The sequence below is a fragment of the Fragaria vesca genome, linkage group LG7, assembly GCF_000184155.1.
Source record: "Fragaria vesca subsp. vesca linkage group LG7, FraVesHawaii_1.0, whole genome shotgun sequence".
Classification (NCBI taxonomy): domain Eukaryota; kingdom Viridiplantae; phylum Streptophyta; class Magnoliopsida; order Rosales; family Rosaceae; genus Fragaria; species Fragaria vesca.
In genome coordinates, this window is record NC_020497.1 from 6,098,156 (window position 1) to 6,125,481 (window position 27,326).

General features: G+C 39.7%; 5 protein-coding genes across 5 annotated transcripts; 2 read left to right on the forward strand and 3 right to left on the reverse strand.

The window, feature by feature from the left end:
• Positions 1-476: 476 nt before the first annotated feature.
• LOC101302977 (probable pre-mRNA-splicing factor ATP-dependent RNA helicase-like) lies at positions 477-5,983 on the reverse strand. Its single transcript, XM_004306822.1, has 3 exons — positions 2,745-5,983; positions 1,809-2,546; positions 477-1,047 (listed from the first exon to the last, which is right to left on the reverse strand). Exons 1-2 carry the CDS (start codon positions 5,960-5,962, stop codon positions 2,153-2,155), a joined length of 3,612 nt encoding a protein of 1,203 aa, XP_004306870.1. The 5' UTR covers positions 5,963-5,983; the 3' UTR covers positions 477-1,047; positions 1,809-2,152.
• A 2,177-nt stretch (positions 5,984-8,160) lies between these two features.
• Positions 8,161-10,404, reverse strand: LOC101309492 (subtilisin-like protease-like). The gene has a single exon (XM_004308370.1). The coding sequence runs from the start codon at positions 10,390-10,392 to the stop codon at positions 8,161-8,163; it is 2,232 nt and encodes a 743-aa protein (XP_004308418.1). The 5' UTR covers positions 10,393-10,404.
• Positions 10,405-12,047: 1,643 nt separating this feature from the next.
• LOC101309779 (xylem serine proteinase 1-like) lies at positions 12,048-16,882 on the reverse strand. Its single transcript, XM_004308371.1, has 11 exons — positions 16,582-16,882; positions 16,410-16,504; positions 16,210-16,307; positions 15,946-16,089; positions 15,710-15,815; positions 14,682-15,195; positions 13,993-14,090; positions 13,669-13,893; positions 13,457-13,565; positions 13,170-13,383; positions 12,048-12,589 (listed from the first exon to the last, which is right to left on the reverse strand). Exons 1-11 carry the CDS (start codon positions 16,675-16,677, stop codon positions 12,048-12,050), a joined length of 2,241 nt encoding a protein of 746 aa, XP_004308419.1. The 5' UTR covers positions 16,678-16,882.
• Positions 16,883-18,284: 1,402 nt separating this feature from the next.
• On the forward strand, positions 18,285-21,325 carry LOC101310069 (CRS2-associated factor 1, mitochondrial-like). Its single transcript, XM_004308372.1, has 5 exons — positions 18,285-18,825; positions 19,446-19,573; positions 20,091-20,316; positions 20,398-20,525; positions 20,817-21,325. The coding sequence occupies exons 1-5, from the start codon at positions 18,285-18,287 to the stop codon at positions 21,027-21,029; spliced, it is 1,236 nt and encodes a 411-aa protein (XP_004308420.1). The 3' UTR covers positions 21,030-21,325.
• A 421-nt stretch (positions 21,326-21,746) lies between these two features.
• LOC101303267 (importin subunit alpha-1-like) lies at positions 21,747-23,673 on the forward strand. Its single transcript, XM_004306823.1, has one exon. It carries the CDS (start codon positions 21,747-21,749, stop codon positions 23,271-23,273), a length of 1,527 nt encoding a protein of 508 aa, XP_004306871.1. The 3' UTR covers positions 23,274-23,673.
• Positions 23,674-27,326: the final 3,653 nt, after the last annotated feature.

The window sequence follows — 27,326 nt, forward strand, 5'->3', positions numbered from 1 at the left end:
TTTTTGCCCTTTTGGTGGGAAGACTCTTTGAAGTAATTACCATATATAGTGTTACATCCAATATGAACATTAACTATTCAAAATAGTAAAACAAGTGATGGGTATCCATGCCATTTATGTGATGAAACATATAACGTGACTGGGTTTCCATCTTTTCTTTGGTTGTTTTCCAAAGATGCATCATTCGTTCCAACACGTATAGACACGGTATAGGGTCAAGAGTAGGTTGTGGAAAATGTGGCGAGGAAAACAGATTTTTCAACTGATTTAGGTAAGGATAACGTACAGTACTCAAGACAAAACTCTCATAGTCTCATTTGACTAAAAGTCCATCCATTAATTTGCAAGAGCAGCTTTCCTAAACAATTTGTTTAGTTTGATTTAACGACATCTTCTCGATTTTTATGATTTTATTTTAATTTAAATGGTCCTTAAGGTCACAATTTTTCATCCAAATAATCATTTCATCAATTTTTTTTGTTAGAATACTGATGTGGCCGTTAAAGCCATGTAACAATTTAATTGAGAAAATTAGCAGAATGACCATTTAGATGAAAAATCGTGACTTTAAAAACCATTCAAATTAAAATAAAACCACAATGACTAAACATACGTCGACTTCAAACCACAAGAACTATACAATATTTTACCCTATATTGAATGTGAAAAACTAAAAGCAACACTTGCATGAATCCAAAGCCTCCTGGTAAAACAAACATCTTAAAGTTACTGAACCACTTGTCGTAGCAGGTAACAGTCGTAACACAAGAACAGAGCATTTTGCAAGAATCACGATTCCACTGCTATATAAAGCAGATCAGCGAACTTGAATCACATTTACTATTCCTATAACCAAAGTAGACTCAAGAGATAGGAAAAGACTTCACTGTAGAGTTCGGCTCAGGGAACCTTACAAAAGCTTTGAGAGCACAACAAAAGTGGTGCATGCTCACACCATCAGGAGGAAGATACACTGACATATCACACCATTCAAGCATCTTGGAACTATCTGCCAGCTTTGATGAATAAAATTGCAGTTTCCGGGACCTGAAGACAAATAGTTTCAGTTTAGTTTCTAAGTTATATATAAACTGACATATTCCAACAATAATCCCAAAAACTCTATCACAACGGACTTCTCCCTCTTTGTATGTAGGGGAAACAACATGCTCTAAGCCAGCACAACTCATACTTAATACCAAATTTACTGCATCTTATTCCTATGAAGTTAAATGTCTTGAGCAGTTCAAGAGTTATGGAATTTTGAGAAACTCTATTATGCTATAAACACTGTAACTGAACACCAAGAAAACAGGTATCATAAATAACTGAATACAAATTGAACAGTTGACCATTCTGAACACCTTAAGCACTTCAGGTGTATGGTTCTAGTCCCAGAGAGGAGCACAGGTTAACTAAGCACAACAGACTAGGAAAGCAGCTACGGAAACTACATTACGACAGAAGTAACAAATCTTCTCTTGCAGCTCTCTTAAACCCACAGGGTTCAACAAACTCGAATCCCTCCCCACCCCCCCCCCCCNCCCCCCCCCCCCCACCCCCATCAAACTACTAAGTTCCCAACTCTTTCATATTCAAGAAATCACAACCATAATCTTGGACTTGTGACTGTAGGATGTCAGCATTCCTTAAAGACATCCATCAAACATATTTCCATGTCCCAGAGACCTTTATCGGACACCATAACTAAAAAATATGCTACAATTAACAAGACCAGTACAACATACACAAAACAGGCTTAAAAAAACAAATATGTCTGAATAAATTTTTGATGTAAATAAACAAACCTCGTTCAATCTCCACTCTGATATAGTGCAAAACAATTTGGAAGATTCTTTTGATGAGTTAAAAGCAGGGTCTGAATCTTTCCCAAAGATGGCAAATGTGAAGAAAGAAACTTCTGAAATCTGAATGCCCTTCATTTCTCTCTCTACATCAGATCCGTAGAGGAACAAGTGTCTATGAAATGGAGAGCCAGAAGGAGTTCTCCACAGCTATAATTTCCTACGCTGACATCAAATTGGATGAGAAACAGATATATGCTGAAGTCGTTGTACAATTTATTTACATTTACACCAACAGGCAAAATCAATACAAGATGATGCTGATAGCAGGCTTCAACCAACACATATCAAGCACGCCGTTTGCTAAGACGCCAGGAGTTTGGTTCATGGTATCTATCATATAGTGGTTCAATACGTTCTTGACGCTTGCGCTTACTCATCTTGGTAGGATCAGCCACCTTGAAGAACCTGGGTGCTAGTTCCACAAGCCATTTGGGGTCAACAACTGTCACCTCCCGCATATACTCCTTTGTAGTCATAACCAACTCATGGTAGATGACCCAATCCGGTTGTCTCTGGAAGAGAGCACTGCTTGGATGGATATAAACTGGCTGATTCTCCACTAGGGTTCTATAACCCTCTTGTGGGTCCTTTCTAGCACCATGGAAGAAAAAGCCTGCAGTAATTGCCTTCCTGATCTTCGTAAAATTCTTTCCAGCACTCACAACATCCAGTTTATACCTGATTATCGGAAATTGTGGTCAGAACGCAATTCAACCATCAAATGAGCAAACACTTTTAAAGAGTATATATGCACCAAAACATGTAAAATTATTTTTCATGCAAATCTGAATCTAGAAAAGAGTACCTAAACAGCCATTACATACAGCATGATGAATTTATGATCAGAATACAGCAAGACAAATTAGAAGAACATACTTATCCATGATGCTTAGAAGCTGTTTTCTGACATCCTGCGCCCTCCTAAGGGATCGAGACTGAACGAAGTTCTCAAAACACCAAGGCCCTGAAAAGTTCTTAGCTTTCCAAGCCTCATAGACTGCAAGTAAAGTCAGATGATCTCCCTCTGGCTGGAAAAACTTGGCTCTCTTCTGATCAGCCTGGGCTTGCTTTTCCCTAGGCCTGTAAAATATATTTCCTGTCTGAATCATAGAAATGATAGTCAGGATCTCATCACTACATCCAAGGTCCACACTGGCCAGAAGCATCTTAGATAACGGTGGATCCAGAGGAAACTCGGCCATTTTCCTACCCAACTTGGTCAGAAGACCCTCTTCATCTAGCGCTCCTAAACTGTAAAGTTGTTCCATAGCAGAAATGAGTGCTTGGGGTGAAGGAGGATCCATAAAATCAAAAGACAAGAGATCATTTATCCCCATTGCTTTCATCGTAAGTGTAGTAGTCCCAAGATTTATCCTCTGAATTTCTGGAACTGAAGTAGGGGACATCTCATTCCGGTAAGCACTCTCAGTGTAAAGGCGGTAACATTTCCCAGGCCCAGTACGGCCAGCACGTCCAGCTCGCTGCTTGGCTGATGCTTGTGAAATTGGGGTAATGACCAGTGAATCTAGCCCCTGCTTTGGGTTATAAACATTTTGCTTTGCAAATCCAGGGTCAATTACATAAAATATCCCATCGATGGTCAGTGATGCCTCGGCTATATTAGTAGCCACAACTACTTTCCTCTTCCCAGGTGGGGCTGGATCAAATATCCTTGACTGCATTTCACTAGGAAGGGCACTATAAACTGGTAAGATAATCAACTCAGGCACATTTTTACCAAGACCCTTCATCCTCTCATAAAGTGACTGGCATGCAAAATCAATTTCTTCCTGTCCCGTCAAGAAGAGAAGGATGTCACCTTCCGGCTCTGTTAAGTGAATTTGTAGAACAGTGATTAACGATGCATCAAGGTAATCACTTTCTGGCTGCTTGGTGTAGAGTATCTCTACAGGAAAAGTTCTTCCGGGGATAGTGAAAATGTTACAGTTGAAGAAATAAGATGAAAACTTCTCAGCATCCAAGGTAGCAGATGTGACAATCAAACGAAGGTCTGGCCTACGCTTCACAAGTTTCTTCAATAATCCAAAAAGAACATCTGTATAGATTGTCCTCTCATGAGCTTCATCAAGCATAACCACAGAGTATTGAGAAAGATTCTCGTCAATCAGTATCTCTCTAAGAAGCATACCATCTGTCATGTACTTGATTACAGTATCAGGCCCAGTGCAATCCTCAAAACGAATAGCATATCCAACTTCCTCCCCCAGACGACAACCAAACTCTTCAGCGACCCTCTTGGCTACAGACATCGCAGCCACCCTACGTGGTTGTGTACACCCAATCTTACCCATTGTAGTGTAACCAGCTTCTGCAAGATACTGTGTCACCTGAGTTGTCTTGCCTGAACCAGTCTCACCAATGACAACAAGAACTTGATTGTCATGCACTGCCTGAACCAATTCTTTCTTCAGCTTATAGATAGGCAAGCTCTGCCTCTGTTCCTGAATTGAGAGCTTTGACCTCTGTCCAAAAGTGACAGTCTTCCCAAAAGCATCCTTCTTCCACTCAGGCATGTCATAGGCCGACAATCCAACACCTCTAAGTTCCTGTGCAAGATGCCTCTCACCAGTCTCTGGCATTGGATCTTCCCAAGGACGATTTAGATCCTTTGGGATTGAATCTAACATGGTTCTTTGCTGCTGCTCACGCACTTCTCTACGCTCCTTAATGAGTGCAGATTGAAGTGCAGCTGCACGACTCAATGACCCTTCTGGATTCTTAAAGATTTTCACCGGTGACATATCTACTGAATACCTGGTTTGCCCATGCAAAAAGGCTGGCTCATCCTCATTAAGCTCAATCTCAAGTTCTTCCTCAGCTCCTTCTTCTTCAAAAAGCATCCCATCTGTTTCTTCATCATACATGGGATACTCTTTGACACCCAAAACACCCGAGGCAATCAGCTGTTTGGCTTCCCACTTTTCTGGTGAGCTCATTCTCTTCAATGGCCGGCGAGATGGGGCAGTAACATCCTCTTCCACAATCCTAATCCCAGAGAGACCCGTCCTTGTCACAGGCCCCTCATCCTTTGATATCGATGGGTTTGTCCTAAGAGAATCATCCTCTGAGTTCTTCAGAGGAAGCAAATCCTGGCCAGTATGCTGATCAACATCTCTCATTGAAAGGCTCAACTTTTGACCAGATATTGAAATCACCTTAACATAGACCTCTTGATCCCTCTTCACCACATCTTTAGCATTTCCAATTCGCCGAGTTGCAATCTGCGAAACATGAACCAAACCCTCCTTCCCTCTAAAGTCGCTGAACTGAACAAAGCAACCCGTGTCCATCACTTTTGATACCCTACCCTTATAAACCTTATACAATTCAGGCTCCTCAGAATGGTGCAGTCCATTCTGCTGATCTCCACTTCCTCTCCTATCACCATCATCGTCTTCTCTAACATCACCATCCTCTACATAATCATCCCTCCTGTGCTTGTTGGAACGATCTGTATGCCTTCCCTTATCATAATCATGATAATGTCTATCTCTTCCCCTTTCATCTCTATCATACCTATCCCTTCCCCTCTCTCTTCTGTCCCTATCCCTATCCCTATCTCGGTCTCTGTCTCTGTCTCTGTCTCTGTCTCTGTCTCTTTCTCTTTCTCGATCTGTATCTCTTTCCCTACCTCTACCTCTGGGCCTATCTTCTTCACGCTCATCTCCCCATTCTTCTCTGTCATTTTGCTTTTCCTTGGTCTCCATCTCAATTTCCCTCTGGATATCCTTTACCCTATCCCTGTTATCAGCAATAGACAAAGCCTTGAACTTGCTTTTACTACCTTCAGCAGTGCTCTCTTTCTTTGAGTCGTTCTCGGACTTTGCCTTTGGAGGAAGAATTGCGTGAATGATAGTGAGCAGTGTACGGACAAAGTAATCAGGCATCTCGGCACCGTGTTCCTTCAATTTGGCATCAAATTCATCCACACTCTCACAGTTTCTTCCCATTTCAGTTATGAACTCGGCTAGAACTTTGTCCCCAAACCCTAAATGAGTTTCCAGCTCTGAACAGACCTTGGAAACCAAGGAAAGGTACTCGAGCTTCTTCAAACCATCATCAATGGCAACCATTGTTGGAGATTGGTTATTCAAACACTGCAAAAGAAAAAGAGTATTAGTTACACTGCAAAATATAATCAAGCTTGAAAACACATAGGAGGACTGTAGAGGTTAACATACAACTAAATATTGGATATCTAAGGAAGCAATTCACTCTAATTCCAATCGATTTCATTATATAGATAACTAGTAGTTAACTAACGAAACTCCCAGACATTGATGAACAATGCTAGCATCAATTCCATTCAATAATTAGAGAAATCACCACAAAAACGAGCTAAACACGGCTCAAAACCGCCTCAAAATGCCAAATCCCATAGTGCACTACAGATTATCAAACCCAGCCAAACACATCAATCCAACTCGTAGAACCACACCGCCTAATCCCTAATCCCTAATCCAATTTCAAATCACGAGAAACAAAAACTAATACTCCAGTAAAACACATAATCGATTCGAAAATCACTGGAAACAACAAAACCTAGCATATCCAACTACGAAAACGGAGAAACAGAGGGCGAGAAAACGAAGGAGGCTGCGATAGGGTACCTGAACGGCGGCGGGGAGCAGAATCTCCGGTGCGGCGGACAAAGGCGACGGCGACGGAATGGCGGCAGCGGAAGCGGAGAGAGGGTTTCCACAAGCTTCGAATGAAAAGAGAAAAGAAGAGAAGGGGGTTTGTTTTTGAACCTCTCACAAGTCTTAATTAAGTAGCCGTGCATCGGGCGGCCCGATTCTAATGGACTAGGGCGGTTTAAGAAACCCGGTCTAGTACTAAAAACCGACCCGTTTTAGGTTCACCTTGCCGCCTTTAATAATTGGGCTCATCCAATTACGAAAAGGGCCAGCTTAGGGCCCCACACACGTCTATTTTTAAATTATTAATTGAATATATTGAATAATATTATAATATCGATCAACTCATCAAGCCAAGTTTGTTCCAATAAGAGAGTTTCAAGAGGACCGTGAGGAGATGCATAAATGTAAAAGCAAAGATTATATCTACTTATCAAAAAAAAAAGATTATATCTACTTAAAACTATGCATTTAGTTTCAATCTTCAAATTCGTGTATCCCTCACGAACCTTTAAAAACTGTCGCTTAGATGAACATGTTTTTTGTGTTATGTTTCTTAAATTAAGTTGCAGGTGAGATATATTTAAATTGACATTTGTCTGCCGCTGATTGGTTATCGTTAGCTCTAGCTAACCACTAGACACAATCATCCATGCATGGGAGAAAACCAGTGGGAGGGGGAACGGACTGCAGTAAGGGAGAGAGATATTTGTCTTCTCTGGTGGTAATTTTTAATTAACATAAAACTTTAAACAGACTGAGAGCAGTATTATAATTATATATAAACTGATGACAGAATTATAACAACTTTGCATTAGAAGAGCCGTAATTAAGAAGAAGAGCAGGGACAAAACCGTAATTTCTGGAAACATGACAGTGTATGAACAGTGCAAGCTCTCAAAAATGGTATATAGTACATGATTGATCAAGCAAGCAGTGTCCCGAAGAGAATAGGTCCAGTGAAAAGTTTGCATTGAATACTCTATGTTATTATGTTAAGCCAGTGTAAAGATCATTCAAGTGGTCATGTAGTGCTTGTTACTCCGTGTATATGATGAGATTATCCATGTTTTGTTTTGTCATAAAATTATTCATGTAGGTGCATTATTATCGTTTCTTGAAAGTTAAAAGAAACAAGATGTAAATCTGCATGATGTAAAGAGAAATGAGTTTGTCAACTAACTTCAATTAGGGATCAATATATAAAGCACTGATATATAAAACTCAAAGTTCGAATTCTGAATTTGGCTAATAGCAGCATAATCATACAGGTTTATGGTAGAGACAATTAGGCATAGAACATTGTAGGTTATCATCATTCTTAGAAAATGATGAGCTCTAATCAGAAGTTGATCAGAACCTTAAAAAAGAACAATACTTGGTGTAAAAGTAATACTTGCATGAACCTAATGCCTTGGGGCAGAATTACAACAATCAAGTAGATCTGAAATTTTTTCTCCAGATAGATACATATTTGGTTCATAAATCACATACATTAGTAGTCTTGTATGTTGTATCCAATGTTCTGAAAATTTCCAAATTCTGTTAATGAATTCTGGGATAAGTCGCTTCTCTTTTCTCCACCAATAGTCCTAAACTAGAGGTTGCGTTGCTTCTGTTTAGCCCTAGAACAGTTACACCCATATCACTGCAATGGGACTTCTAACCCTATATTTCTCACTCACCCAAACCAAGGATCCAAAGGATGAATTGGTTGTGGCACTCATTCCAACAAAACTTACCTTGTAGCTCAATTTCTCACCCATCTTCTTAAAAACCAATTTCCTAGGCTCAACAGTAACTGATACTCCAATGGGTGCTTCTACTTGCACTGCATAAGTACTAGGGTTAATAGCACCAACATTTGTCACTGTCCTCGTGTATGTCGCACTCATTTTCCTGCCATCTCTTCTGAAAACCACTGAGAGTGAAGGGTAGTTCAAGTTGCCGGGCTGAAGAACTGTGCTATTGCTAGGACAAGTGAAGTTACTAATCCCACTGGAGAAGAGAGCTATTTGGGGAGATGTGTAATTCAAGCTACACAAATAGAGCAGGTAGTCGTTGGTGGTGATATCGTAAATTAGTCCCGGATCCGCAGCACTTTCAGGGTCTGCATGCCCCGAACCAAACGCAAATGGGTTAGCTGGTTGAGAATTGTTTGAGCCAAAATCAGAAATTGGAGAGCCTTTGTTGTTTAGTGTATAAGCTGTAGTCATGAGTGCAGATTTGATTGCTGCAGGTGACCAATCTTTGTGCACTGATTTGATAAGAGCAGCTAAGCCACTAACATGAGGGCAAGACATTGAAGTGCCTGAGACCATGTTAAACACCACTTTTCTCTTGTCACTTTTAAGCCTGGTTGGGCTAGTCTTGGCTGGCCAAGCAGCCAATATGTTGACACCAGGAGCAGTCACATCAGGCTTGATCACGTCCGGTCCAACTGAGCTTGGTCCTCTAGATGAAAATGCTGCCATCACCGGAGCAGTTCTACCATATACCGTGCCTTGGAACACAAGCATAGCTGTAGGTTTCTTTGCTGCACCTGCATATTCTCTCACAGCCTTAGAAGCTATAGCTCCAAGAGAAGTGGCTGGTAAAATGTGAGCATCAGCAAGAAGTTCCTCCCCTTCAGCTTCATTATTGAGTAGAAGCATTCCAGCTCCTCCTGCTTTCTTCACTTCCTCTCCAATTTCAGTCCGGCTGTGTGTTCCTCGCTCACATGCCACAATCTTTCCCTTCACAAGGTTTATGTCAAGTGAGCCATCGACACAATGCTCAGCTCCTTGGCCACCTGCTGTTCTGTTATACACAAGTGGCAGCTGCTTAGTTTTCTTACCTGAATATAATGATGACCCCTCAAAAGTTTGTCCATTCCCAAGCTTCACTAGCACTGGGAAGCTTCGGTCAGTGTAGCTAGCAGCAACAGTCAGGATCCAAGGCGCGGTATTGCTAACGCTTGAGCGAAATGGACCTGAATTTCCAGCAGAAAATGACACGGAAACTCCATGTTGTACAGCACCAAATGAAGCTATAGCAATACTGTCACGAAAATAAGGTCTCGAAAGACCTCCCAATGAGAGTGACAAAATGTCTACACCATCAGAAACAGCACTGTCAATAGCAGCCATTACATCAGAGTTAGAACACCCCAATGGCCAACAGGCCTTATAGGCTGCAATTCTTGAAGAATATCTCATTCCACTTGCCGAGCCCTTTGCTAAGCCAAACAAGCTTGCTTGTTTGACAACATTACCGCCTGCAGTTGAAGCAGTGTGAGTTCCATGTCCTTCGGAGTCACGAGGGGATCTATAATCCACTGTTTCATTGACTGTTCCAACAATAGCCTCATAACCTTGCAAAAAGGATCTTGCACCAATAAGCTTATTGTTACAATTTGACTGTGAGAACTTGGTGCCTTTTTCACAAGTGCCTTTCCAGTGAGAGGGTACGGGGGGCATTCCTTTGTCCTTGAAGCTAACATGTTCTGGCCAGACTCCAGTGTCAACAACACCAATGATCACATCCGAGGCCAAGCTGGGAGCACTCCAAAGTCCTTTGCCTTGTTGTAAGCCAAGAAACTGAGGAGAGTGTGTGGTGTGGAGAGTTAGTAGCTCATCGGGTGTGGCATATAAGAAACCATGGATTTGGCTCAAGGCTTTGAGCTGATTGGCTGAGAGTCTTGCTGCGAAACCCGAAATAGCAGTGTTGTAGGTGTAAAGAAGCTGAGGAGTTGTTGATGCTTTGCCTCTTACTTCTTCCTCTTCTTCTTGAGATGAAAGTTCGGCAATGGAATCCAACACTGCTTTGTAGTAGTAGTAGTACTGTTGGTCTTTGTGATCAGCAGCAGGGATTTTCGCCTTGTCCATGTGAACAATGTAGGTCTGTGTTTCCATCAGAGCAGTACTAGTTGCAGCCATGAAAGCCAAGAACAACAAGAATGCTCTAATCATCATCATGCTACCTGTGAAATAGAGAAATAAAGCAAGAAATGATAAGGAAGATGAAGAAAACAACAGCGAAAAGTGTCAACAATGGAGGAGACAGAATCAAAGAGTTGTTTATAAGATATAGGATGGCATCGTACCTCCACAAGGAAGAGAATGAAATAGTATATTTGGGATGAAAACTACCAGCTTAAAGACCTTGTTTATATAGGAAAGAAAAGAAGAATATATTGTACAGTAAATGAAGCACCCTAGATGACTTGAAGTTGACAGTTTGATCTGTTTCTGCTTATATAAGCGTGACAGTCGAAAGCGCACGCCTCAGTTGGATCAAATCTACAAGGATTCTGAGCAAATTGCTTTTAGAAGAAGCTTGGTGCAGTAGAGAAAGCACCCAAAAATAGAAACATTGGCACTAATTAAAATGCAGGGAGTATGTACAGCTACGAGCAGCTTTGCAATACTATTATATATGGTCCCCTGAAGCAAAAGAGATGCTTGTTGGTGGGTGAGAAAGTGAGCTTTGCAATCTCAAGTTTCAATCATAGCGTTCCATGCCCATTCTGTGGCTTTCTTCTCAAAGGAAATCATACACATGCTAGCTAGCAAAATGATTTGAAACCCAACTTTAGGGAAGATTGATCAATGGAGTGTAGACCACAAGACATGAGCAATTGATAGTTCTTTTTGGTAGTTAGCACATGGATCCTCATCACCAATGTCTTCCTTGGAGTCCAATTCAAGGTATGGCAAAATATCAAAGCCAGCAAGAAGGCAGTAGTGATTGCATCATTGAAATGAAAGCAATCGAATGCACTTACATACACTCGTTTGAAAATTGACACACGTATCACATTTACTGATTACATATCTCATGCGAAAAATAGTTCTTTCGGTAAGATGGAAACTCATGCTAGTTGCATAGGACTCCACCAAAAGAGAATATGTACCACTAATTATTAGGCCAATATACTTGTCACATCTTGCAGAGGCGAGACCTAGCGACATGTATGTTGGTCTCACCTCTGTAATATGTGACCGGCGATATGGTTCACTATATCATATAGCACTAGTTGAAAAGAATTAGTCCACTTACTGAATTATTTTTAAACGATCTAACCGAAAAACAGATAAATGATTTTAAGATCAAGCTCAAGGTTAACTTTTTTTTTTTTTTTAATTTTTTATTAATAACTCACACATACTACATATGTCGTGAGGTTTGAATCTATGACCTCAAAGTTGTCAATTAAACACCTTAACCAACCAAGTCACAGCTCACAGACAAGCTCAAGGTTAACTAATCTGATGGTTGCTTTAAGGTGAAGCTATTAGTTCTTGTGGAGAATTAATACTTTTGACCCAAGTTATACTCCCTTATTTCTTTGAAAGAAGCACATAGTTTACATTGAAACAACTATACCCAAAGATTGGACTAATATTCAGGTTCTCAGTTCTGTGTAACATTTTCATAACCATTTGAAACTTAACCCTACTCACAAATTAAAAGCATGATCAACCTAGTACAACTCTTAAATTCCACATATGAAAATAACTTTCAAATGATGAGAATCTACTTAATTTCCTGGACTGTATACCACAATGGGACTCCTCACAGTGTACCTAGAGCTTTTCCATCCAAGTGAGCCAGACACCATTGTCATACTGTCCATCGGATTCGCCTTCACCTCAACTTGGAAGCTCCTCTTTTGCAAAGCATGAGAGAAAGTCAGGCTCATGGGTTTGACAGTGATTTCCACTCCCTTTGGTGCTCTGATAGTGGCATTGTATGTGGAACTAGCAGGACCAACATTAGTGACAGTTCTTCTGAAAACAGCTACTGTTGGTTGCTTGCTGCTTTTCAAGCTGAGCTGCATAGTGGGATAGTTGATAGCATCGTAACCGAGTCCAGGAATCAATGAGGAGCAGTTTATGGACTTTGAGCCAACTAATGGAGCTAATGAGGAACCACTATAGCCTTCATGGCATAGGAACTGAATGTATGACATTTCATCCATGTCATAAATTAAGCCTGGATTCACAGCTTTTCTCGGGTTCACTTGACCAACACCATAGGCGAATTCTGCTTCTGCGTTCACTCTTTGGCTCATCGGTGTTGCTGATAAAGAGTTAATGATTCTTATGAGATTGTAAGCCATGATGAATTGAGCATTATGATCTAAGCCATTATGAACTAACTATGAGTAATATTTCGAAGTGCTAAATTATACTTCACGATCTAACAAAAAGTGTTTTCTTATTTTTCATAACATTTTCATATAAATAGGTAAATGTGCTTTTGGAGTTGCTGAAGCACTTGGAAGCACAAACTGGAGAAGCACATGTTAGGTGCATCATCATGGAGCGCTTCCAAGGTGATTGTAAGAAATACTCGAGTGTTTAATAAGCTTTGCTTCTAATAGAAGTGGTAGTAACAAAGTGCTGATGAGTATTACTTTGTACAGAAGCTATCATTTGATAAATGTTTCTGTGCACATAATAGAAAATTAGAAACCAAATTTCTCTTTGAACTTCATTTTTAACCCTCATCAAACAATATTTGCCCATTACCGCCACAAACATTGTAATAAACATTAATAGTTATCTAAAAGCGATTTTAAGTTTTAACAGTGTCAAAAGCAAACTGCATGTGTCCAGGATACCTCATAAGAATTGCAAAATCCATATGTACTTCATACCTGTGGTCAGGATAGCAGATCTTATTGCAGCTTGAGACCAATTCGGGTGAAATGACTTGACATATGCTGCTACACCAGCAACATGTGGACATGCCATTGAAGTTCCAGACATTAGTGTGAATTCTGAGTATTGTGTGTCACCATCCAACCCAGTAAGCGTCTTCAATAGAGTGTAAGATGCCAAAATGTTAATCCCAGGTGCTGCAATGTCAGGCTGCATCAAAACAGCTTCAGTTTCAAGCTGAACTTACTAGACGTTAAGGTAGAAATGATAATCAACACTAAACCTTGAGAAGGTGTTCTGATCCCGGATTTGGACCCCGGGATGAAAATGAAGCAACATACGGAGCGCGTCTTTGTGCTTCTTGTGACTTGAATATAACTGCTGATGGTGATCTACATGAAAAAAAAAAATGAAAAAAAAAAAGGTACTTGTTTACTTGGTGATAAATATCAAACATTTGATAAAATGAGGCATAAGTTATTGTTCAGTTCCTACTTTGCTGAATGTATATAGGCATCAATGCTTTCTCCAACTGTAGAGTTAACCATGGTTCCTGGTGCCATAAATATTTGAGCAGCATCGAGAAATTGATCATTTTCAACAATGGTACCAACTCCTCCATTTCCTTTAATAACCGAATCTGTACCCCAAGATCCAAATTGGCAGAAAACAATCTTTCCCTTTACTCTTTTAGGGTCTAATGAGCCTCCAAGACAGAACCTGATATACACAGACAGTTGGAAACTCTAACTGTATCTTTGTTTCTCGAGATTAGTTTTGCTTGTTATTCTTGATAGCTGAGGAACAAAATGATCATACCTTGCATTTTCTTTGGTTTCAGAGCTTTGTGCTACATCAACCCCACTAACAAGAGGGTACAACTTCTTCTTTGGATTGAATGTGCTCACTCCAACCCCCTGCATATATAAACATACATAACCAGGTAAAATCCATGGAATATTGACAAATAGTCAGCATTTGTACCCTTTGAAAGTTCATCCCCTTCTTTCTTGCACCTTTAATATTCTAACCAAATTTGGAGGTCTTACATAAGGAGTATTCAACTATTCAAGCAGTTCTTGAGAGGGTAATATGAAATACATATGGACTAGTTTTGGAAATCTTGAAAAGTAATTATGGGGTTTTAGCAACCAAACTTCGAGACTGCTGGATAAATAAAACTTCTGCAGAATACGTAAGGTACACTGTTGTTCGTCCAATCCAAATTTTCGCTAAATTTACAGTCCAAAATGTACATTAGTAGTACGTAGTAATTTACATTGATACTTTTAGTTCAATCCATGAACACTTTCAGAGTTTCAATAAAACAATTAGTACTTATTATAGTTCAACATGTTAAATAGTACCTATACTTTTAATCATCTTTCAGTACTTGGTAGAACTTTAAGAAGAAAAGTAACTGACTATTGCCTGTTAGTTGAGAATATCATACGATGGGCTTCATGATAAAATGTATATATGTAAATCATTTAAGCAAAAATACTTACTAATATATCCTTTCCATTGCCCAAATGAACTTTGTTAATGAACTGCCTATCAATGCCACTAGCTGCCACAGTTACCAACCATGGTGCATGGTTAACAATACTCCCCAAACTTGGTCCATCATTTCCAGCTGAGGCCACTGTAATGATACCCTTCTTCATGGCATGAAATGCACCAACTGCTATACTATCTGAACCATAACTAGGTCCCCCTCCACCAATGGAAATCGATATGACATCCACGCCATCATGTATGGCAGCTTCATACGCAGCAAGAATGTCCATGTCAGAGCAGCCGAAACTAGCCCAACAAACTTTGTACATGGACACCCTAGCTGAGGGCACTGCCCCTCGTGCAGTGCCCTTAGCGAGGCCATAGAGGTTGGCATTCGGGACTAGGTTCCCAGCTAAGGTCGATGAGGTGTGAGTTCCATGTCCATCCACGTCCACTGGAGATAAGATGTCAGCTGGGTCTGGAGTGCCATCAAGCTTGAAATATCTAGCTCCTATGATTTTGCTACAAATAACGTAGCATGAATATAGCATTAACACATAGTAGAATTTCCTTCACTATCATGTAACTGTTAGTATTGCAGCATTGCCATCCACAATAGTGGATGAGGCTTCAAGTTCAAGTTTCATTCACTATGGTCTATGGTAAAACAAATAATATAAAATTGCATATCAGAGATATGAGTCATATAACAACATTTAAATGGAAAAGAATATGTAGATGTCAATATTGATAATGGTGATTTTGACAGCATGTTCCACATCAAAAACAAAAAGAAATATTAAAAAAATTAATTAAGGTGCTTTTATTTGTTGAAAGTAATACTCAAACTAGAGAGAGACCAAATTGCTGATAATTGATAACATATGCTCTCATTTTCTTTTGCTGTAAAACAAAATTATGGAGGAAAACATGTTTTGGTGTAACTTGGACTGAGGGTTTTCACCTTTACCAAAACTAAAGTAGATTAGGAATTAATCTCTTTCTTCAAATGACAGAAATGTTTGTGAAAGTTTACTTGTTGCATCCAGAGAAATTAGCAAACTGGCCACAAGTTCCTTTCCATTTTGCTGGTGGAGGACCAAATCCTTCATCCTTAAAGCTCTGGGACTCTGGAGTAATTCCTGATACAAGATTTTCCACCAACATAGAAGCATACATAAGTTCTTTAACATCTAAAAAGTAAAAACTGAAGTATAAATTATGGTAATATCAACCAAGCAGGAATAAATTAGATGTCAGTTTTTCAGTTACCTGTATCAAAGAGTCCAACAACAATATCACTTTCACTTTTTAAATTTCTTCTAGCTGTTAATGGTAACCCAATGAAGTTCCATGACCTTGTGGTGTGCAGCTTGTGATACCTATTTGGAGTCACAGAGAGAACTTGATCCATTCCTGCACATTCACAAACACGTACAAGACTCGAGTTAATCACAGAAATATTCACTTTCCAGACCGCTTGTAATATTACTATAACAACTTAAACGCAATGCGGTGTGACAGATTGTACTTTACTTGATAGCTTTTCGGCTTCGTGACTAGAAAGCTTAGCAGCAAATGCATTGAAGCTCTTGGTGTAGCTATAAACCATGGACTCTGCAGCATCAGAATAGCTGCAAAGGACATCAATATATACATATATTATTCAACTTTGTAAAACTTGTACATGTAGCTTCTTTATCTAATAAGGAAAGGAGGAAGTGTCAATCACTAACCTTCCGGTTACAGATGAGAGGACATTCATATGTGTTTGGGCTGCAGAGTGTTCATGATTCACAGGATGATCTCCCAAGTATACAATGTAGAACTTCTGTGTAATATTTTCATTACCATGATTAGAAATGTTAAACAAGTTTAACACTAATCTGAACATTAGGGATTGTGTACCTTTCGGTCTTGCTCATCTCCTTTGACACAAACAAGGCATATTAGGATCAAATGGATTAGAAGAAGGGAATTGAAGCTGAGTCTCATGCTCCCCATACTTGAAAATAAAGGTGAATTTGGGGTAGCTCTATACTTGATCTCACCACTGAGTTATTATATATATGTATACATAATAAAGATTAAGAAGAAGCTTGAACTTAACTTGGTTTTGGGGAACCTTAAAGTTAAGAGAACAGAAATTCTGGCTGTCTATACTCATATATTGTGCCAAGTCAATGTCATGTGTAGGCTAGGCAGGATTGCTTCTTTTGGAGAAACTTAATTGATGATAATATTAGTTTCCTATGTGCTTCTTACACATTCTAAACAAGGTTATCACAATTTAGACTAGTCAATTCTGAAGAATGCCATGCCTGATAAAATGAACTTCTTACAAAGGCTAGACTAGCTACAGTTGTATACTAAGCTCCAGATCAAGTCGAGCCAGTCTACCAATGAGTAATGCAATCATACATCACACATTAATGTATTGTAGACGAACCCAGAAAATCATTATTCGTAGGGTTAGAAGAACTTGAGCAGTAAGAACAATATTCAGGTAAAATGAAATCTAGTTGTACCAACACAGAATACTGCCAGATTTGGCTTGTCTACCACTATTTCTTAAATGCCTGTGCCATTTAATATGAATTGATAACCAATTTAATTAGATTATGATGTGGAAAATCAATTTTGTCACAGCTGGTATGATTTGCAAGAGAAATAATTACAAAGCTAAAGAAATTTATCATTGTGAAAAACAAAGGGTAGAGCTTTTAATTAATGATGAAAGAATCACTTTCAAACTCAGAGCAGTGGCTTGGAAACAAAGAGGAGAGCTATCATAACCTTTCAATTACTTAAATTCCAATTCAAGCAAAAAAGACCCTTGTTGTTCTCACTGGTACAAATAAGGATAACTTAATTAGCTTCTTAGAGTTTATGAACAAGGATGGTTACCAACTTATCAAGCTTATCTTAGATATGCCTTTACCTCATTTTTGGGAAGATTGTAGTGTGAACTTTGCAGCTACGAGCATCTTTGTCTATTATCTACCGGAATTAGTATATGCTGTATAGAAAGAATAGATTTATGATGAGTGAAGTAAAAACTTTGGGATGGGGTAAATGTCACCAACGGTGAATGGTACTAAGATGATCGGAAAAAATGGTACCTGAATTTCAAATCGATCTTCATTAACTGAATTTTGACGAAAGTATTGGTAATTTGGTATGTTGGAATGGGTGGTTACATCCTTCATTGATGTATGCCTCCCAAATAAAGATGGGTGTGAGCGAAGTTGTTAACTTGTTTCTTATCATGTTAGACACCTGATAATGTGTTACTGTGAAACTAGAGACTTGTGGGATCTTTAGTTTAGCAACGAGCATACTTGTGTCAAAACTAATCAACACTTCGTAGTTTTTTCTATCTCGTTTGAGGGTTGAACACAATTGGTTCGAAGAGACATTTATGGTAGAAATTAATATTACGAAACGGAAAATTAGGAAGCCGCAGTGACCTTTTCATGTTTTTTTTTTTTTAGTGTAAGAAGTGTTTCTAAATTAGTTTAGAAACTAAAAAAAAAACAAAGACTATTTAGGAAACGATCCTCTGCTGAATCCTAAAACCCCAGCTGAAGCCTAAAACCCTCTCTCCCCCCATGTTTCTCACCAAGCTCTCCCGCCAAAACCCAAACCCACTCGCCCTCATTTCCACGCGCCACCTCTCCACTCTCCACGACCGCTACTCCTTCAAACCCCCACCCTCCCTTTCCCCCAACCCCGATCCCGATCCCAACCCCAACCCTAACCCTAATTTCAAGAAGAAGCAGAAGCCCCGGTACCGCCCCCCGTCTTCTCTCGATCGCGAGGGTCAGTTGCCGATACACTCCGATCTGCCGTTCGATTTCCGGTACAGCTACACCGAGAGCAGCCCGGAGGCGCGCCCAATTGGGCTGCGCGAGCCCAAGTACTCGCCTTTTGGGCCGGGGCGGCTGGACCGGCCTTGGATCGGGGTCTGTGCCCCGGTTGTCGACCCGAAGGTGAGGTCCGTGGAGGGGGAAGAGGAGGAGGAGCCGCGGTTGGAGGAGGAGAGGCGGAGGAGGAGAGAAGCGGTTCAGGGAGAGCCGCTCAGTTCGGCGGAGAGGAAAATTTTGGTGGAGAAATGTCAGAGGGGGAAAACCAAGAAGCAAATCAATTTAGGTAATTTCGATATTCGGTTTCGAATTTGATGAGGTGTAGAGTTTGTTTGATAATTTGGGTAGTGCTGATTTGTATAATTGGGAACTTGGTATTTGATTGTTGAAATTGATATTTTGGGTTGTTTTGATTTTGCTCGACTGTTATTGGTTTGAGGTTTTGAGCTATTTGATAGATTTGGTAGTTTTGGGTCTTTATTTAACTACTTTGATATAAAATTTAGTAATTTGGATTCTATTTGCTTTGTGGGGTTGTACTCCTTTTGTTGATTGATCAAACTTGGCTATGCAAAGTTTCGTACTTGGTATTTGATTGTTGTTGAAATTGATATTTTGGGTTGTTTTGATTTTGCTGGACTGTTATTGGTTTGAGGTTTTGAGCTTAATATTTAGCTACTTTGATGAGAAATTTGCTAACTAGTTAGTGCATTTGCTTTGTGTGGTTGTCCTCCTTTTGTTGATTGATCAAACTTGGCTATGCAAAGTTTCGTACTTTCGCTATGTTTGAAGTTTTCTATTCTCATTCACCAAACAAGAACAGGCGGCGTGTGTGCTGATAGTTCAGTCTGCTTCCTCTTTTTTCTCTCTGCCTGACATCTTATTGAATGGTTTGATTTCTCGTAGGGAGGGATGGTTTGACTCACAACATGCTGAACGATATTCATAACCATTGGAAACATGAAGAAGCAGTGAGGATAAAATGTCAAGGAGTTCCGACTGTTGACATGAGAAATGTTTGGACCCAGCTCGAGGTGTGTTATACTATAATCATGGCTCTAAAGAACTATGCTGAAACTATTGTTCTTTATAGTTCTCTTTGCTCACTTATCTGCTTTTACTTTGGTATGCATAATCTTCTACTCCTTTTAGATCAATACTTGTCCATCCTACTTCATATATAGTTCTGTAGTTTTATGAAGCGTCAAAATTCTTTCCACATGCATCCCATCATCAACCCCGCTTGCAAGGTTTTGTAGGTCTGTTTGTATTTATATTTCATAACTCTGTTGGAAAGAAGTTGTCCGAGTTGAAAAGAGGGGACATGGACTGTACTTCAGAAAGAGTCAAGATAACCATACTGATGTTATACGTCATGACACATAAAATACTAAGAGGTGGTTTTGTAGAACAATGAATAAACACATGCAACGTATAATTTTTCAGTTTTCATTTTGAATCAAAATACATGCGAAATGGTTAAATCATGCACTTTTATTTCTTGGAACTTGAAAGAGAGATTAATTGCAAGTTTAAATGTGTCTGTTGCAGGACAAAACCTTTGGAAAAATCATCTATAGACATGGTAGTCTGATCATATTGTTCAGAGGCAGGAACTATAATCCTAAGAAGAGGCCTGTGATTCCATTGATGTTGTGGAAGCCACATGAGCCGAAATATCCCAAACTGATCAAAACTACAGTTGATGGGCTAAACATTGAGGAAACAAAAGAAATGAGGAAGAGAGGTTTATCTGTCCCCGTTTTAACAAAACTTGGTACATACTTTTCTAGTTTATGTTCTTTAAGACTAGATAGTGTTTCTGTGATCATTACTTATGATCCGGTTGAAATTGCAGCCAGGAATGGTTACTATGGTAATCTGGTACCCATGGTTAGAGATGCTTTTCTCGCCTCTGAGCTGGTCCGGATAGACTGCCAGGGCCTGGAGAAGAGTGATTACAAGAAAATAGGCTGCAAACTTCGGGTAACTATTCATTATTCAAGCCTTTTTTCTCTCTCTGCTCAAGCTTAATTATGTATACAGTTGCACCCTTCCATTGCTTTCTTGTGCACAGAGATGCATGAACGTGAACATCCAACTGTCTCTTCATTGGCAGCATGTTTTTCTTTCTGTGCGAACAGGTCTAGTGTTAGGACTGTAGCCTTAAATTCTTGGCTTTGTTTATGCCGACTGTCTACGTGATCTGGATCTATGTCTGCATGTGATTGCTTCTTTACATCTGGCTTTTTAAATTATATTTGCCTGTAAATACAGGAACTCGTGCCTTGTATACTGGTGACATTTGATAAGGAACAGATTGTGGTTTGGAAGGGCAAGGACTATAAGCCTGTACAGGATGCCTACTTCCTTCCAGAAAGAGAGTGTTTTGATAGTCCAGAAGGTGATGCGGTTTCTGGTGCCGAGCATTGTGAAAGCTCAGATGACAACAATAGCCAAACTGAATACTACTCTGGTGACGATGAGTAATCGCCTCCTGCTCCAAATTACAGACACGACATGGTTGTTGGTTGGAGACATGGAATTTATTTTCATCTTCAAATTGCAAATTTGGGCCAATCCATAATCCAGATTGTTCTGAGAATGGTCGGTTGTTGCATCTGTGGATTGCGTTGGAGTGAGGTAATATATTATGGAAATTGCTCGACAGAATGGAGATGTAATGTGATTCCTCTATACAGCAGGTGAGAAGAGATTGAAGTTAGAGAACAGAGCCAGGGTAAGAATTGTATAGATTGTTTAGAGGGAACTCAGGATATCTTGGTTCAAAAAGTCACAGTGGAATGACAGACAACGATTTTTTCTTCATCTTATTTTCTTTTTCAGACAGATGAATTGGGTATTTTTAGAAAAACAAATGATTGATCTTCCATCTTTTTCAAAATTTGAAAAATAGTTTTCGTTTTTCCATAGCAAAAATTGTTTTCATTGTGGGTGCTTAGTCAGCCTGGCGTTTGATACGTAATCTTATAATATGAGGCAAACGAAACTTATTGTACAAGGTTTCATCGAAAAAACTTATTGTACAAGGAAAATAACTCTTTTTACAATAGGATTTTGATTCCTAGCGATATCTTTTTTTGGTCGGTGTACTTAGTATTTCTCTATATATAGAGACGTCTATATAGGGTTTCTTCTCCACAACGATTACAGCACAGTTAGGGTTTCAGAAGCAAGAAAACGATCATGTCGCCGAATGACAGGAAGGAGGTCCGCCGGAACAGGTACAAGGTGGCGGTGGACGCCGAGGATGGCCGTCGCCGGAGAGAGGACACCATGGTCCAGATCCGGAAGGACAAGCGGGAGGAGAGTTTGTTAAAGAAGCGCTGTGAAGGTCATCAATCCGAGCAAGTCCTGACTAATTACCTCGAGAGTCTACCGTCGATGGTGGCTAGGGTTTGGTCCACTGAAACTGTCCTGCAGCTGGAGGCTGCTACCCAGTTCCGGAAACTACTTTGTATAGAAACTACAATCGAGCAAGTGATTCAAGCTGGAGTTGTTCCGCGGTTCGTTGAGTTCCTAGCCAGAGAGGGTCATCCACAGCTTCAGTTTGAGGCTGCATGGGCTCTTACAAACATTGCATCAGGAACATCAGACAACACCAAGGTGGTGATCGACAATGGCGCAGTCCCAATGCTGGTGAAGCTGCTTGCTTATTCTCCGAGTGATGTTGTTAGAGAGCAGGCTGTTTGGGCATTGGGAAACATTGCCGGTGACTCTCCTGGATGCCGTGACCTAGTCCTCGGCAGCGGAGCCCTAATGCCGTTGCTGGCTCAGTTGAATGAGCATGCAAAGCTTTCAACGCTGGAGATTGTCACCTGGACACTGTCCAACTTTTGCAGGGGCAAGCCACGGCCTGAGCTTGATCAGGTGAAGCCAGCTCTTCCAGCTCTTGGGCGTTTAATTTATTCCAATGATGATGAAGTCTTGGCAGAGGCCTGCTCGGCACTCGGATATCTCACTGATGGGACAAATGACAGAATTCAAGCTGTGATCGAGGCGGGTGTCTGCCCACGACTCGTGCAGCTTCTCTTACATCCATCGCCTGTGGTTATAAATCGTGCACTTCGCATTGTTGGTAATATTGTGACAGGAGATGATGTTCAGACTCAGTGTGTGATCGCCAATGGCGCACTTCCATGCCTTCTGAGGCTTTTGACACATAAAAAGATCACTATTAAGAAAGAAGCTTGCTGGACTATCTCAAACATTACGGCTGGAAACAGGGAACAGATACAATCTGTGATCGAAGCTGGTTTGATTGGCCCTCTTGTCAATTTGCTCCATACCGCTGAGTTTGTGATCAAGAAAGAGGCTGCTTGGGCAATTTCGAATGCAGCTTCTGGTGGCACTCATGAGCAAATCAAGGTCTTGGTGACTGCAGGCTGTATAAAACCATTGAGTGATCTTCTTGTATTCCCTGATCCAAGGATAGTGATTGTCTGCTTAAAAGGGTTGGAGAACATTTTGAAGGTGGGTGAAGCTGAAAAGAGTTTGAGTAACAAAGAAACCAACCTGTATGCACAGTTGATTGATGAGGCTGGTGGTCTGGAAAAGATTGAAAATCTGCAGACTCACAACAACAACGACATCTATGAGCAGGCTGTTAAAATTCTTGAAACTTATTGGTCGGAGGACGAAGATGAGACATTACCAGTTGGAGATGGTACTCAGCCAGGCTTCAACTTTGGAGGGAATGAGCCTCAAGCGTAAACTGGTGGATTCAGTTCTAGCTGAAGGAACTTTCAAGGATGGAGGAGCAGAAGTTTCCTGATATGCGTGGGTTCAATTTCAGGTCGAGTCGAGGTGGTCGGGGCATGGGTTCAAGTTCAGGTCGAGTCGGGGTGGTCGCCTGGTCGGGGCATGGGTTCAAGTTCAGGTCAAGTACGTCGGCGTGGCGGGGGCATCTAGTGTGTCTGGTTTCAGTTTGGTCTGGTGTCCATTGTGGTCGGAGCCTCGGAGGTGCCAAGGTGCATGGGTCGGTCTGTTTACTAAGTCTATGGCCAAATAAGAAGAGATCACTGCATCCTAAGGTGAAATGCAGGGCCCCTAAACGAATATGCAGGATCAAATGCAGCATCAAGTTCAATATAGTTTTGCGGTTTTATGAAGCATCAAAAATTGTTTTCAATTCTGTCCTACGTTATATATGGTTTTGTAGTTTTATTTATTAAGCATCAAATTTCTTTTGCTTTCACAAATATGCATCCCATCATGAACCTGCTTGCAAGGTTTTGTAGGTCAATTGGTGTTTATATTTACACAAAACTCAGTTGTTTTTCGAGTTTGCAAGAGGGACTTTTTAGAATCATATCTGGGACTGTACTTCCGAAAGAGTCCAGATAAACACACTGATGTTATACATTATGACACATAAATTCCTGTATAACATGCAAAATATAATCTTTCAGTTTTCATTTTGAATTGAACTATATACGAAATGGTTAAACAGTACTGTTTATTTCTTGAAATCGAACTTGAAAGGGATATTAGTTGCAAGTTTCATGTGTTTGTTGAAGGACAAAACCTTTGGAAAGATCATCTATAGACATGGTAGTCTGTCTAATCATATTGTTTAGAGACAGGAACTATAATCCTAAGAAGAGGCCTGTGATTCCATCGATGTTGTGGAAGCCACATGAGCCGAAATATCCCAAACTGATCAAACCTACAGTTGATGGGCTAATTTAGCTGTCCCTGTGTTAACAAAACTTGGTACCATACTTGTTCTAGTTTATGGTCTTTAAGACTTGATAGTGCTTATGTGATCATTTACTTACGATCCAGTTGTAATTGCAGCCAGGAATGGTTACTGTAGTAATCTGGTGAGGCAGGCGTTCTTTTGCAATGGTTCATTATGTTGTTCGTCTGTTTGTCTCTGCTAGTGTTTATAATATTTTAGGACTTTGTTGTTATGGGATTGCCTTAATGGTGTTAAACTTGTTGTACTTGACTTACATGTATATATTGAGATTATGGTGATATTGTCTCTGCTAAATGTGGTTGTATAGTACGTACTTCTCTTGCACCATATTGTTCCGTTTGTCATGTTTGTTTTGTTTACTTTTGTTGGTCGATCTACTATTTTACATGATGCTCTCATTGCTAGGAGAGAATGTGTATATGTCCGCAGTTTTAAATAGAAGTTCCATGCACTTTCCAAATTCTTGTTTACACATGTTTTTGATATTGCTCTTCAGTTGAAGACATGCAACTAATCCAAGATATTTATTTCCTATAATCTGATATGTAATAAGTTTATGCTGCTATATATCTAACAGATCCCAGATGTGCTGGAGATCGAGGTGATAAATATATCTGACCACCTGTGGATACAATATAGTATCTCTGCACTTTATCATGTTTTTTGTAGGGTGAAGTCGCTGTTGCGAAGACGAGAATGCTGGAGTGGCATTGATACTTTTTCAGAAGTCTTCGATCATGCTGGAAGTCTAATTATAATAAGAAGACACCATGGGGCATTACAAAAGCTTCAATTCGGGGCAATATCTTTTGAACGGAGCCCTTAAACTCAAAACGATGTGTTAAAAGGCAAGTTAAAGTTACCGCATTATATAAAGTTTGTCTAATTATTTTGCTATTGCATATGACATGATTTTCAATTTGTGAGACCTCTACGGAGGCATTAAAATGTTAAAACATACATAGTCCACGAGACAGTAAATGATTCGAAATTCACGAAACATTATATGATGTTCTAATCATTTTCCAAGAGTTAGTAAAAACATGTAGTAGTTCCTATTTATCCTTATATACTAATGATTGGTTTTTATGTGTTTTTCCTTCCCGCACTCGGAGCTCGTACGGAAAGAAAAAATGGGACATTGTTGGGGTATAAAATTTCGGCTTGGGCTCCTACTTAATGAATTAGGCCCGATGGTTGAAACTCATATTTACTAACAAGTAGATAAGAAGAAAAGAACGTAAAACACTATCAGATTATGAAGAACGTGAAAACACTACTCCTTCCACAACTCCCACTACAACGTGAAGTGAGGACCAAGGAATGAAAGGTTTATAAATTCACACGCTTATGGAGAAGAAAGAGGAGAATGAGGAGGAACAATCATGGATAACAACGGTAACAAGTATCGAACCGATTTCTTTTATTGTACCTACTTGAATCGAAATTAACTTGGGCGTCGGAGTGTGTTTTTGTTTTGCAGGTATCTCTTCCCTCTTGATTGATCATCGTATGGATGTGTCTAAGGGTTCTCAAGAATCAAAGAAGTGAGATTTTTGTTGGGAAATCTCTCTCCCGAATTTTTTTGCACCAATATTCAGTTTAACCAGCTTCGGTGGTGGGAATTGTTGGCCCCTTTTGAATGCTGGAGAGCAATGAATATGATACTTGTAGATCATGATAAAATTAACAAAGACTATACGACATCATCTTTGGTCAGAAACACACATTGTTTAGTGGACTTGTTGTTTGATTAATAGAAAAGCTGATGAGACAAGCTGTCCACCTTATCTTAATCATTCATGTAATAGTTCTCATAATTCTAGTTGATGACATATCCTAGCCTCCACTCCTTAAACATTCAAAACTCGAGAGACCAGTTGCCAGAAAAGAAAAGATTAATGCAAGTGAAAAATTCTGATGTCGACTCACTTAACGATACATCAATGATGTCTCGCAAAAGATAGTTTATAAATCAATGGGAATTAGAATTTGAATCTCTCAAGCACCTCTATGAGCTGAAGAAAGAACAACATGTAGCAGTAAGGATCTAATGATCAAGATTCAGGTTTAGGGTTATCGACATACCACGAGTAAGAACATACCACGAGTTCAATTCTAGTCATTTCAGTTTGGGAAGATAGCATTTGACAACTTGTTACGGAGAGGGGTATCAAGTGTAGGAGCATACCTCAACTTGCCGGCCAGCCACTATTATAGGATGCTCCAAGTTTCCTTGGAAGCCTTTCTGGGTCCATATGCAACTTCTATCATGCATTGTTTGATCCACCCCGTTTTTGAGGTTATGTTCATGATGCAGCCTTTCGTTGATTCTTATTCTGAATACTATAATATAACAATGATGCGACTTGGGAGGCATTTTAGTACCTTTTTTATGTCTGCGCATTGGTGGAATATAGCCGATGATACTCTCCATTCAATAGGTTGCACTTTGTCGATCTTCATAGTGTTAGCAGAATGTGAAAACGTACAATTGGAGAACAAATTGATTAAGGAATCAGAGAAACAGAAAAAAACGAATTCCAAATGTATATATATATCATTATACCAAGTTAGTTAGAATCCGATTACAATAACGAATCGAAGAATCAAACACTTTTGATCAATATAGTGGCGAGTATATCTTTTATAAATAAAACCAGAAGCAGAAGTTGTTTGAATGGATAAATTTTTAAAGCACTCAAATTGGTCCATAAGATTTAAAGAAATAGATGGGAATAGTAACTTATTTTTTCCTTTGATCAATTAAACAACTAATGATGCTACAAAGTTTATTTTGAGTCGAACTCACGTCCTATCATTTACAAACGTAAAACTTACATCATTAGATCAAACGGTACTAGACTGGAAGAATTACTTTTTGGTTCAAATATTATTTGAAGGAATAAAAGCACGTTTTGTTTTCTACACTTCCAATATTCTTTCCCGTGGTCGGATTTTGCCTTGTTAACTTGTCTGTCAAGTTCTCTTGAACAAGTTCCCTTATATAAAGGACCCTAGTTTCCTTATTCGTTTCACAACTAATCTCTCTCTCTCTCTCT

What these genes read in the sequence shown, in the direction of transcription:
- LOC101302977 (XM_004306822.1), bottom strand. Translation starts at nt 5,962, where the DNA reads ATGGTTGCCATTGATGATGGTTTGAAGAAGCTCGAGTACCTTTCCTTG. An exon ending in CTTCTAAGCATCATGGATAA is followed by an intron (nt 2,547 to 2,744) that starts GTATGTTCTTCT and finishes TCCGATAATCAG; the next exon opens with GTATAAACTGGATGTTGTGA.
- LOC101309492 (XM_004308370.1), bottom strand. Translation starts at nt 10,392, where the DNA reads ATGGACAAGGCGAAAATCCCTGCTGCTGATCACAAAGACCAACAGTAC.
- LOC101309779 (XM_004308371.1), bottom strand. Translation starts at nt 16,677, where the DNA reads ATGGGGAGCATGAGACTCAGCTTCAATTCCCTTCTTCTAATCCATTTG. An exon ending in GAGATGAGCAAGACCGAAAG is followed by an intron (nt 16,505 to 16,581) that starts GTACACAATCCC and finishes AATATTACACAG; the next exon opens with AAGTTCTACATTGTATACTT. An exon ending in GATCAGAACACCTTCTCAAG is followed by an intron (nt 13,384 to 13,456) that starts GTTTAGTGTTGA and finishes GTTTTGATGCAG; the next exon opens with CCTGACATTGCAGCACCTGG.
- LOC101310069 (XM_004308372.1), top strand. Translation starts at nt 18,285, where the DNA reads ATGTTTCTCACCAAGCTCTCCCGCCAAAACCCAAACCCACTCGCCCTC. An exon ending in CAAGAAGCAAATCAATTTAG is followed by an intron (nt 18,826 to 19,445) that starts GTAATTTCGATA and finishes GATTTCTCGTAG; the next exon opens with GGAGGGATGGTTTGACTCAC. An exon ending in ATGTTTGGACCCAGCTCGAG is followed by an intron (nt 19,574 to 20,090) that starts GTGTGTTATACT and finishes TGTCTGTTGCAG; the next exon opens with GACAAAACCTTTGGAAAAAT.
- LOC101303267 (XM_004306823.1), top strand. Translation starts at nt 21,747, where the DNA reads ATGTCGCCGAATGACAGGAAGGAGGTCCGCCGGAACAGGTACAAGGTG.